Genomic DNA, 12853 nt, shown 5'->3' with positions numbered 1-12853 from the left:
GCCACACTTACCAGACTTTTCGATTCTGAATGCAATTAGATTATGTCTCTGCCATGAATTTCACTATAAACCTGCACTAATCGATAATTGATTATTGAGCTAAGGTGAAATTCCCAAAATTGAATTTTTGGTGCAAAATTTGGAATGAAATGAAATGCATCCCACCGAGCCAGGTTTACCAGACTTTCCGAATCTGGCTTGACCGATATATTCTCTCCACCGTCAAGTTTACGATACACCTGCAAAGTTTGATGACTGAATATTGATTAAAGATAAATTCCCAATTTCAATTTTTGGTGCAAAATTAAAAATAAAATGGTTCCCACCGAGCCAAGCTTGTCAGACATTTGGATTCCGAATGTTCATAAATAAGTTATAAATAAGTCATAACAATCGAAAACAACTTATTGGATCAAGTTAAAATTCAAATTGGTTTAAAATGAGATTGCGATGATATGACTACCCCACAAATGAGCCTTCCCTGTGTTAAAAGCCCGCCAGTGTATATAATTTCTTTGAGTATCGCGCTATCATTGTCAATGAGTTTTACAATGTTATTCCTTGAAATGCAAAAAATTTTTGAATCCTCACATATACTAAGTTACAACTAATCATGAATGTATTATTTGGAAAAGTAGATGGTGAGTTCAGTATTACATTAATCAACATAAAATTTTCGTGTTAAGCCCCTTCATTGTTTTATATTAGTCTCCTTAAAGGGCTGCATCATTATACAATCTCGAAGTGTTTTTTTCTGATTTGTTTGCTTCATGACTGACTAGCTTTAACAATGAATTTTGAAAAAAATTTTGTTGACTCTGAGTGAGTTGCTTGTGATTTAAAGTTTTGATATGGCTGGCTGGCTACGGGTCACACATCAAACAAGTCCTGAACTTTGTTTCTGACAGTATTTAATTGTTAGCTTTTATATCCATATTTTGGCATGGACCCTGATGACTACCTCAAGATCTGAATTGATTTATAGGTTTTTTTAAAAAAATTTACTTGTGGTATTGATAAAATACTAAATTTGACGTGAAAACTGAACCTTTTCCTATGTCGCAAACCTATCAAACTCTCAAATATAATTCTGTTAAATTTATTTCTCATAATGTCTATGTGATGATTAAATAGATTTAGATCAGATACGATTTGAAAATTAACGAATATCTGAGCCTCACACTAAATTACACAAATATGGAAAGTACGAAAAATACAATATCATGCAATATTGCGAGCCAAAAAATTGGAGGTCTGGTAAGACTATTTGGCGATCTCTAGTATTCAATAGGAAAGTGGTTATGATTTGTCTATTTCCGTCATGTTCTCGATCTGCATTGATCTGTTATAACAATATACTAACACAGAAATTCAAAAATTACCTTTGCTAGTTTTAAACGCCAATCAAAGAGTAGTTGAGTGTGATTAATTACAAACCTGACGCACAAGTTTCAGAAGCAGACATTAGGGGATGGTGTTGATTATGAGTAAATAAGAAAAAGTTAATAAGCTGTTCATGTTGTTTTGGATTTTATACTAGATTTAGGTCTATATAGTTCGACATATATTTTATTACTGTACATACTTGATAGGCTGTCGCATTAATTTTATCGCGTCACCACATTTAGTAATTACACAAATTCTAGATTATTAGCTTATACTTTGTCTCTTAATACTTATAATAATATTACATAGTCTACATATTATACATAACAAAAGTTTACTATGTACTTATTATATTATTTATTAGTAAAACTTCTACTTTAGACTACTTACTTACTGTAATTTTATTCTACAAAACATATACCGTCTTTAATCCAAATTATTCTTTAAAATTGAATTATACAAATTAATAAGTCAGTCAATAATAATAATAATAATAAGATTAATAATTCATATTAAAATAGCTTCTTATTCATAAAATTAATAATACATAATCAAATTAAATAACGCACAATCTAATCTATTATCAAAACAAAACCAAATAATCAAAATTATCAATTTAACACATACTCATATCCAATCGATCATGAGTTCACCAACTAGTCTAGAAGATTATGATCAAATTCGTCATACGGAACTACTGCCAAGATCAACAATAGTTAAAAATCATTCACCTGATTCAGATGAAGATATGAATAATCAATTAAATATCAATTTAATCAACAACAATAATAATAATAATAATAATTATACTAATAATAATACATCATACAAAGAACCCAATGGCATTAATCGTCAAAACCATCCAAGCAAAGACATAAATGATTCACAACTACATCAAGGTGATAATATAGATGTTGATTTTATGATGGATAATGAATATAATGATTATGAAGAATTAAGGAAAGCAATTGTAATAAAAAGAAGATTATCAAGTATAAAACGCCCTCATGCACCATATATTAATGAAGAGTTAACTATCAATAAAAGGTCATTGATAAGATTACCTACTGAAGTTTTACTACAGATATTTCATTATTTAGAAAGAAAAGATTGGTATTCATTAGCAACTACCTGTACAGAAATTGCAGATTTAATAATCGAAATGTTATGGTTTAGACCAAATATGCAAAACGATTCAGCTTTCAAAAAAATAAGACTGGTGATGGAACTAAATAAATTTAAAACTCATTGGGATTATCGTCAATTTATAAAAAGGTTAAACTTATCATTTATGACTAAATTAGTTGATGATAATTTATTAAATTTATTTTCTGGTTGTCCAAGATTAGAAAGATTAACATTAGTAAATTGTGCAAAATTAACAAGATCACCAATAACAAATGTTTTACAAGGATGCGAAAGATTACAATCGATTGATTTGACTGGTGTAACTGATATTCATGATGATATTATAAATGCTTTAGCTGAAAATTGTCCTAAATTACAAGGATTATATGCACCTGGATGTGGAAATGTTCAGGAAGTTACTATTAAAAAATTATTGAAAAGTTGTCCTATGTTGAAAAGGTTAAAATTTAATTCAAGTACTAACATTACCGATGAATCAATCTTGGTCATGTATGAAAATTGTAAATCGTTAGTTGAAATTGATTTAAATGGATGTGAAAATGTTTCTGATTTATATTTAAAGAAAATATTTTTGGAATTATCACAATTAAGGGAATTTAGAATTAGTAATGCTCCTGGTATAACTGATAAATTACTTGAATTAATTCCAGATGGTTTCATTCTAGAGAAGTTAAGAATTATTGATATAACTGGGTGTAATGCTATTAGTGATAAATTAGTTGAAAAATTAGTATCATGTGCACCAAGATTAAGAAATGTTGTTTTAAGTAAATGTATGCAAGTCACGGACGCAAGTTTAAGAGCTTTAAGTCAATTAGGTAGAAGCTTACATTATATTCATTTAGGTCATTGTAGTTTAATTACTGATTATGGTGTTGCTGCATTGGTTAGGTATTGTCATCGTATACAATACATTGATTTAGCATGTTGTTCTCAATTAACTGATTGGACTTTAGTTGAATTAGCAAATTTACCAAAATTAAGAAGAATTGGTTTAGTTAAATGTTCAATGATTACTGATTCGGGTATTTTAGAGTTGGTCAGACGTAGAGGAGAGCAAGATTGTTTGGAAAGAGTTCATTTGTCTTATTGCACAAATTTAAATATTGGACCAATATATTTATTATTGAAGAGTTGTCCTAAATTAACTCATTTGTCTTTAACTGGAATTAATGCATTCTTAAGAAGAGAAATTACTCAGTATTGTCGTGATCCACCTCCAGATTTTAATGAACATCAAAAATCATTATTTTGTGTATTTAGTGGTCATGGAGTTAATCAACTTAGAAATTATTTAAATCAAGTAATGGAAGAACGAACCTATCAAATTGATCAAGGAGATGTTCATATTCTATTCAATGAAAGAAGACGTCGATTTCTAAATGGCGAAACAGATTTAGCTGATAATGATAATAATGATAATGCCCAACTAAATGTTAATCCTTGGAACGTAAGAATGGCTTTACCAAATAATAATAACGATAACGATGTCAATAATAATAATAACAACCACATTAATAACGTCAACAACAACAACAACAACAATAATAATAATAATAATAATAATAATAACACTTTTAATAATAATAATAATAATACGCAAATTCAGTTAAACCAAGTACCTGTTGACATAGACCGTGAAATATTTAGAGAATTGAACGAAGGCAATATGGGTCCTGAGGAAATGAGAGAACATTTTCAAAGATTAATTCGAAATCATCATCAACATAGAATTCAAGAGCAGCATCAAAGACTAAATAGGGCTGATCAACAAGCAAATGAACATAATCAAGTACAACAAGATCAAGATCAACAAACAAGACCGCAACAAACTAATCATCAGAATCAACAACCATCACATATAGTATTAGCACAAATGCAAGCAAGATTGCTTGAAAATTTAGCAAGGAATAATAATATTGCAACACCAGCTCAAACAACTCAGCAAAACGCACCTCATATTGAACAACAACCGGTGTTTCAGAATCAACAATTTGTATCAAATCAACAAAGAATGGAACAGGTACAACAACCTCAACGGGAACAACAGCAGCCACTAAATCAAGAATATCACAATCTCCATCATCAACAACAACAACAACAACATGAGTATCATTTCGTGAATGATAATACAGAAAATCTCATTAACGTGGAAGATGGGGATGGTGATGTGGTAATGGCTCCAGTGGATTTGTTCCCGCCAATTGCTCGTGGTAATGACACAGTTTGATGTGTAATGATAAAAAAAGAGTAAGAACGACTAATGAAATGTAGGTACTATTAACAATATTTCACTTTCTTCCTTGCAATTTACATTAATTGTGACGGTTTCAAGTTGCTCAGGTGCTGAACTAGTTAATATATTATTGATTTCTCTATAATTACTTAGGATTTCTCATCTAAAAATTAAATGCATGTCCCCCCCTATAAACATTATAATTCTACGAAAAAAAGGTGCAATCAACTCATGTATAACAGCCATAAACAATTAGCACACGAAACTGACCAAGTTCGGCTCCCCACACTCATTATACCATTCTTACGACCACGTAAAAGACTTATATCGATAGTTCTAACCTAATAGGGTTTTAACCCTATAGTGCTGTGTTTGTGTCACCAAACTAAATTTGAAAAAAAAAAATACATCTCAATGCAGCATCAAAGAAAAATCTCGTTCTGTATTCTCTTGATTATTGAACTACTCCTTTTCATTTTCAATCAACAATCAATAATATATACATAATGTATGTTTTTGAAACGATCATAGAGTGAAGAGATATGACATATGAAGTACAGAAAATTACTGAATCAGCTAGGTAGATTGTGCAATAGTCGGAGAATTTGGAATGAAAAGTTTCAAAGAGTATGAAGAAATGGATTTAGAAGACTATGGAAGACTAAATTTGAGATACAAAGTGATTGTACCTGTTAGTTATCAAGATGCACTTGCTACTTGCAGGTAATACAAGCTGATCATACCCAAATATCAATAGCTTCACGTTCTAAGGCAGTCTGCGATCACAATGTTTATTTTAAATACTACGACAGCTAAGTGATAGTACCATCACAGCAGAATTAGCTCGCTTTAACTAATTCAAAGGAAAAATACAAAACGTTGTGCAGCTATGAATTAGGCATAATCAAGAATTAGGTTGCGGCATCTCACTGTGTTTGCCCTAACACTTTCACCTTCGTATTTGATATCTTACTCCAACATATTATTAAATCAATACTAACAAACTCACTAGGACTAAAAGAACTAAGAAGGTAGGAATTACCGGTAAATTTGGTGTTAGATATGGTTCATCATTAAGAAGACAAACCAAGAAATTGGAAGTTCAACAACATGCTAAATATGATTGTTCATTCTGTGGTAAAAGAACTGTTCAAAGAGGTTCAGCTGGTATTTGGTCATGTAAAAGCTGTAAAAAAACTGTTGCAGGAGGTGCTTATACTGTATCAACCGCTGCTGCTGCTACTGTAAGATCTACTATTCGTCGTTTAAGAGATATGGCTGAAGCTTGAGTTTTTGGGAAGCTTAAATTCAATTATTTGACGAAGTGTGTGTAATCTTTTTTAATGAATTTCATATTTGAACGTATAGAAAATAGACTTTGATTATCTTGTAGTTTCTCTTAAGTCTTCGAGATAAGAGTAATATATTAACAAGATTAGGTTTATAGGTGTTGAAATTATCGTCTTAAAAAAAAACAAAAAAGATAAACTGGAATTAATTTATTTAGTGAGAGCCCGATGTACCTATCCTTCATTTATAATCTGGATCGTTCATGAGGAGTCAATCAAGTGCTGAATTTGAATTCCCAAAAATTTGTCTGTTCCCACCTTTATACACAAAACAACCGAATCAAACAGTCCAACAACAACAATTAGAATCATGGAATATAGTAATACTACAATATTGTGAATTTTATAAAATCAATACCTTGACCATGGAAGGTGTCCCAAAACATTCTCAAATCTCATCCATAAACATATCTGACTTACCTCCGCTATTTCATAATAAATTCATTAGTCGACAAGTCAATACTGAGTTCAAAAATTTAATAATTACTAATTTAATTCGCAGCAAAAAGGCTGACTACATTAATCCAAAGAAACCAGATATGGGACTATATATATATTGGAGAAGTATAACTGAATGGGGCAACTTAATATATGAATATATTAATGAAACTGGTCAAAAAGGTTCTGTTTTGACAATATACGAATTAACAAAGAATGATGATGATGATGATGATGTTTTAAACAATGGGTTGCCCCTGGATTTAAGAAATTTGGAAGAATCTCTTTTAATTAAAGTTATACGAGAGTATTTGGTAAAACAAGGTAAGGCTCAATTGTTGATGAATGAAAATAATGAAATTGGTGGAGTCAAAATTGTTTAAATTTAAAATGAGTTTGGAATCAAATAATTTCGACTTATCAAAAACAATTTTCAACGTATAGATTAAAGCAGTCATATTTATTTATTGAATGAGTAATGTTTAATATGTAGCAAATTAATTGCCATTTCCCAGCATTGTTGTTTTGAAACTTACAATGCTTGGTCTAGTTTTGCTATGTTGTGAGTACAAACTGGCATAAATTGAAGATACTAATTAACGAATTTTGCTGAGAAAAAAGGTACTTCTTGATCTTTTTGGGCATTACATTGTTGATACCCATCTTTTTAAATAAGACAAATGGAGTGTATAACTCGGCCAACAGTATTTAAGTTCACCTCTCACTACTTAATTAGAAAGTCAATGCTCGTAAATCATTAGTAAAAATTTAATACTAGAGTACGAAGACCATCAAGAAAAAAAAAAATGGTAACAAAACACATGAAACAATTTTTACATCCTTCCTCTTCCTCTTTTTACCTCTTCTTCTTCTTCTTCCCGCTTAAATTATTTCATTTAAGAGGGCATAGTATTTTTTTCATCGCTCACAAACTCGTCCACTCATCACATTGTCAATAGTCTATTTGTTGTTACTTCTGCTTAGTAATATCTTAGACTTTTTCAAATTTTTCCTTAAGTCATTCCAACCGTGTCTTCAAAGTAAAAGACGTGATTTACAGATTATAACTCCTACAATATTAAATTAAGTATAAGATGAAGTACGTTGTTGTATCTGGTGGTGTTATTTCAGGGATTGGAAAGGGTGTTTTAGCATCATCAACCGGTTTATTGTTCAAAACCTTGGGTTTAAGAGTTACTTCAATCAAGATCGATCCTTACATGAATATAGACGCAGGGACAATGTCACCATTGGAGCATGGAGAATGTTTTGTTTTGAATGATGGTGGAGAAGTTGATTTAGACTTGGGTAATTATGAGAGATATTTAAATATCACATTGACTAGGAATCATAATATCACAACAGGAAAGATTTATTCAAAAGTTATAGAAAGAGAAAGAAAAGGTGATTATTTAGGTAAGACTGTTCAAGTTGTTCCTCATATCACAAATGCCATTCAGGAGTGGATTGAATCAGTTGCTAAAATTCCAGTTGATGATACTGGATTAGAACCCGAAATTTGTATTATTGAATTGGGAGGCACAGTGGGGGACATTGAAAGTGCACCGTTTGTTGAAGCTTTAAGGCAATTTCAATTCAGAGTTGGAAGTGATAATTTTGCATTAATTCATGTTAGTTTAGTGCCTGTTATTCATGGAGAACAAAAGACAAAACCAACACAAGCTGCTATAAAAGATTTGAGAAGTTTGGGTCTTACTCCAGATATGGTTGCTTGTAGATGTCAAGAAAAATTGGAACATCAAACAATTGAAAAAATTGGAATGTTTTGCCATGTAGGTCCTGATCAAGTTATTGCTGTACATGATGTCAATTCTACATATCATGTGCCCTTACTATTAAAAGAACAAAAAATGATGAAATTTTTAAGTAAAAAGTTGAATATTGGAGAAATTGATCAAAGTGCTTTAACTAAAGGAGAAGCTTTGTTGAGTAAATGGAGACATTTGACTAGTTCTCATGATAAATCTTTTGAAACTGTTACCATTGCATTAGTCGGGAAATATACTCATTTACATGACTCATATTTATCGGTCATCAAATCGCTCGAACATGCATCAATGAGTTGTAATCGTAGGTTGAAAATTGTGTGGGTTGAATCTACTAATTTGGAAGAATCGATGAAAGGCGAAAACTTATCTGAATATCATAAAGCATGGCACTATGTTTGTCAAGCTGATGGAATATTGGTCCCAGGTGGTTTTGGATCAAGGGGTATAGAAGGTATGATTTCCGCAGCTAAATATGCAAGAGAAAATAATGTTCCATACTTGGGAGTCTGTTTGGGTTTGCAAATTGCGGTTATCGAATTTGTACGAAATGTTTTAGGTATTAAAGGCTCAACGTCTCAAGAATTTGACAATTACAAAGAAGAAGATCATATAACTCCATCTGTTATCTATATGCCAGATGTGGATCAAATCAAATTGGGGGGCACTATGAGATTAGGTATACATGAGACTAAATTCACAGCAAACACAGAATGGAGTAAATTAAAGGGTTTATATGGCGGCGTTGGCTCAGTGTTTGAAAGACATAGACATAGATACGAGGTTAATCCTGATTTAATAGAACAAATCGAATCAAAGGGTTTACACTTTATCGGTAAAGATGAAACAGGTAAAAGGATGGAAATGATTGAGTTGAAAGATGACTCCCACAAATTTTTTGTTGGGACCCAGTATCATCCAGAGTATTTATCTAAAGTCTTGGACCCATCGAGACCATTTTTAGGTTTAGTCGCAGCATCGGCTGGGATCTTGGATGATGTTTTAAAAAGAGATGATTTAAATTATAGAGGTGAATTTTGATGTAAATTCTAACACGTAAATTATTAACGAATGCCGATTAAATTAGATAAGCAATAAATACTTTAAAAATGTACTTCATTATAGCTGTTTAAAATTTTTACTCTAGGTTTTGTCTTCACGGGTTTATTCTACTTTTCGATTCTGATGACCAATTCATCTTAAGCAATGAGAGGGTGGAGTCTTGCGTAAGCAAATTACTCAGATGAATGGGATCATTTAAAGTAAAATACAAATGAAATTCTTTTATCTATAATAACTTGTATGTTTGCTATATCTGTTGTTATCAAATTCATAAATGAATAAGTACCTAATCAATTAAATCTGAATACAATGAGACAAACCAAAGTGATTTTTGAAGGACTTTAAGTTTAGTTTGGGAATTAATCTGAGAATTTGATTAATTGTGCTTAATGATTTAATACTTGAAGACTGGTGGTTGAATATCTCATCTAAGGAATTGAATTAATCTTATTTTTGATGCACTCAATTCATAGAAGGTACAGTATTTTTAATGCGTCAGTAAGATCTTTGTTTACGAGACTGTTGTAAGATATGAGCATTTTTTTTTTCATTGAAAATAATTTCTTAAGTTATTTAAAGATAATATTGATTTCGCTGTAGTATTGTTGTGTTCTACATTTATATAGACACTTATAGGGTTCTCAATAACCTACTTGAATCAAGATCATGCTACTAAAATGGACAATCAAGACTCTAACATTGGTGCTTTTGAAGATTTGTCGACGACTGATGACACTGATCCTTCTAATGTCAATGTTTTACCAATAAAGTGTCTTCATTTGAGATTGGTTCTCGTGTTTTTTTCAATATCCCTTATATATGCCATAGAAGTTTTTATCGGTATCTAAAAGAATAAGAGAGTAGAATGGCAAAGTTTTCGTACACTTCGAACCTGGTTTTATAGATCAAGAATTTGGAATCGAAAAAATCTTGCTCACAAAGATTGCTGCAAAAATTGCTGCAAAATTCTTATAATTTGAGAAAAAAGTTTAACAAAGGATAGATCAAAAAAATATTTTTGTATATAGTCAAAATATACTACATTTTATCGAAAATTCACTGAAACTAGTCTGTGATATATTTGAATAATTGGCAGAATATGAAGTATTCAATCGAATATTTGATTAGTTTTGTCAAAATTTGTAACCAGTTTGAATTTATGACAATACCCAACGAGGTGAACAAGCAAAAAAAAGCAAAGGAATTGAAATGACGACGACAGTTCTGTGGGTCGGTTTCATTGAATCAAACTCATAATCTTGAAAGACATTAACCTTAGAACTAGATTATTACTGATTTAATAAACAATTAGTTTTGAAAAAAAAAAAAACAAGTAAAATCAAGACCGTCATGATTAATTACGAAAAGTATATGTTAGTAGTTTGTAATAAACAATTAACAATGAGAGAAAAAAGAACAGTTTTATTCAATGTTGTATAGTAGGAGCCAATTACTACACGAACAAGCGAATGAATATAAAATCCATTGATTTTTTATAAAACGATACACCTCAATTATTCTTCTTTATATTTAAATTGTGGTAGTTGATAATTACTGAAATATGGTAGCTGTCCCACACATGTTAACTCTTGAGTCTTGACCTGTTGATTGACAGTCCCACATTTAACTTTAAGCTTGATTTTTGAGGCTTATCAATTACAGATGCTAAAGAATCCTACAGATAAATAAGTTTCGAATTATCGTTAAACTGAGTGTAGAAAAAGACATAGAAGAGACGAATGAATAGGTTATGAAATTTTTAAATGGCCACACTTGAACTAATGTAGTTAATTGAATACATATAATACACCGAATAAACGACCACTAAACACCTCAGAATCAAAAAGAGTTGCTCTTTACTGCTTTAAGACCAGTGAAGAGTTCGATATGACCAATAAAGAAAATAAGTTTTATAAAAGAGGATCTTACATTTTCATCAATCGAAATATAGCAATTTCTCAAACAATGACATTCAAAAAGAAATTAAAGTCTCTCGCTTTTTAGTTTAAAATGTGTAACACAGAGAGCGAATTTACTCGCCCACACCAAGCTCATTCTAGCGACCTCTCATTCTTGATGAACTGACCCAATCAATCTTTTTGATTTATTTAATCAACACACTTCCAACATACATGCAACAATCATGAGTCAAGTTTTCTTTGTCGTTTTTTATTTATTCAAGACAACGAAAATCTTTTATGATAAATATTCGGATTAGACGAAACGAGAGTTTGAAAGATTCAAAAAAATAATTTTCAGCTACTTATGTGGACTATACTAGTATACAACTAATATTTATGCATATATTGTCTAGATTTGACAAGTACAAAAAGGATTAATAACAAAATCAGAACAGCCGCGGACTGCAAAATTGACTTCTCATGTAGGACTGATGTAATAAAAGCTGCATCCATTTCTCGACATTCTTTTCAAATGTTTTAGACGCATGTCAAACCAACCAGCTCCAGCTACGTGAGAAGATCTCAACATTAGTGCGATACTAAACCAAGATCTGATAGTGGTTTTTCATCAAAAATACCATGAATCAACAATCGTACTTCCGAAGAATAGACGAAAACGTCAGAAAAAGTTGTTGAAAGTGGCTAATTTGATGATTTTTGTATTTGTACGTTACAGTTTCGCTAGTAACTCCTAACAAAACTAAAGCAAGGCACCTTATAGCAAAAAAATAAGTATACTAATTGTGTATTTGAAGAGTGTCTAAAAAACACCAGACTTTTTCTTTCCGCGTCATGTTGTCATCTAAACAATAGGATCTTACACTAAAATTTCTTTGGCTCTAATTGAAATAGTTATACCAATCACCAAATAACGTATGGAGAAAACGAATACGACCCTTTATTAACAGGAAATGATAAAAATGACGCATAAATCAATTAACTAAATCAGAAGTCAAGAAAATAGTATTAAAGCTGGATCTAAGCTATTTTGCTGGAATTTAATCATTTCTATCTCCTAACATTCTACAAAACTGAACAACCGTAGTATGAACATCAAGCGCTGGTTTCAAAAAGAAGCAGCAGAACAAAAAACACATTTTAAGACACATTTTTACCGCCAATGTGTGCACAAATTAATAAATCCAATTTTAATATACAATTCAGTCCGCTGAAAATTTTAACGCTGTAGTAGCATGCTGTACTAAAACAAAATTCTTAAGTTTTAATATCCCGTAACACCCCCATAAGTTTTTGTCATACAACTTCACCTTATTATTACATTCCAATCTAACAATTCCACCGACCCTGAATCAAAAAATGTTGAGTCCCCCAAAATCAATCTTATATAAATCTGGTGTGTCTCTCATGCTATAATGATTAAGACAATGAGATTATTTTGTGTCAATCGTCAAATGATAAAGAAAATAATGTCAACACTAATAGATATATATAGATATATAGCTTTACAAACATTACCAATTCGAA

General features: G+C 31.0%; 5 protein-coding genes across 5 annotated transcripts; all 5 read left to right on the top strand. All coding sequences in view use genetic code 12, as the record gives it.

Moving 5' to 3' along the window:
* Positions 1-2029: 2029 nt before the first annotated feature.
* GRR1 (SCF ubiquitin ligase complex subunit) lies at positions 2030-4765 on the top strand (the record flags this gene model as incomplete). The annotated part of the gene is made up of 1 exon (XM_051756992.1): positions 2030-4765. One exon carries the CDS (start codon positions 2030-2032, stop codon positions 4763-4765), a length of 2736 nt encoding a protein of 911 aa, XP_051615309.1.
* A 616-nt stretch (positions 4766-5381) lies between these two features.
* On the top strand, positions 5382-6060 carry RPL43A (60S ribosomal protein eL43; the record flags this gene model as incomplete). The annotated part of the gene is made up of 2 exons (XM_051756991.1): positions 5382-5398; positions 5793-6060. The coding sequence occupies 2 exons, from the start codon at positions 5382-5384 to the stop codon at positions 6058-6060; spliced, it is 285 nt and encodes a 94-aa protein (XP_051615308.1).
* A 263-nt stretch (positions 6061-6323) lies between these two features.
* Positions 6324-6941, top strand: KGF55_002319 (ESCRT-II subunit protein; the record flags this gene model as incomplete). Its single annotated transcript, XM_051756990.1, has 1 exon — positions 6324-6941. One exon carries the CDS (start codon positions 6324-6326, stop codon positions 6939-6941), a length of 618 nt encoding a protein of 205 aa, XP_051615307.1.
* Positions 6942-7652: 711 nt separating this feature from the next.
* URA7 (CTP synthase) lies at positions 7653-9386 on the top strand (the record flags this gene model as incomplete). The annotated part of the gene is made up of 1 exon (XM_051756989.1): positions 7653-9386. One exon carries the CDS (start codon positions 7653-7655, stop codon positions 9384-9386), a length of 1734 nt encoding a protein of 577 aa, XP_051615306.1.
* A 698-nt stretch (positions 9387-10084) lies between these two features.
* On the top strand, positions 10085-10620 carry KGF55_002317 (uncharacterized protein; the record flags this gene model as incomplete). The annotated part of the gene is made up of 2 exons (XM_051756988.1): positions 10085-10195; positions 10477-10620. 2 exons carry the CDS (start codon positions 10085-10087, stop codon positions 10618-10620), a joined length of 255 nt encoding a protein of 84 aa, XP_051615305.1.
* Between the last annotated feature and the right edge of the window lie 2233 nt (positions 10621-12853).

The sequence above is a fragment of the Candida pseudojiufengensis genome, assembly GCF_024610245.1.
Source record: "Candida pseudojiufengensis strain CBS 10847 chromosome Unknown scaffold7, whole genome shotgun sequence".
Lineage (NCBI taxonomy): Eukaryota > Fungi > Ascomycota > Pichiomycetes > Serinales > Debaryomycetaceae > Lodderomyces > Lodderomyces pseudojiufengensis.
This window is presented reverse-complemented; position numbering and strand designations above follow the sequence as displayed.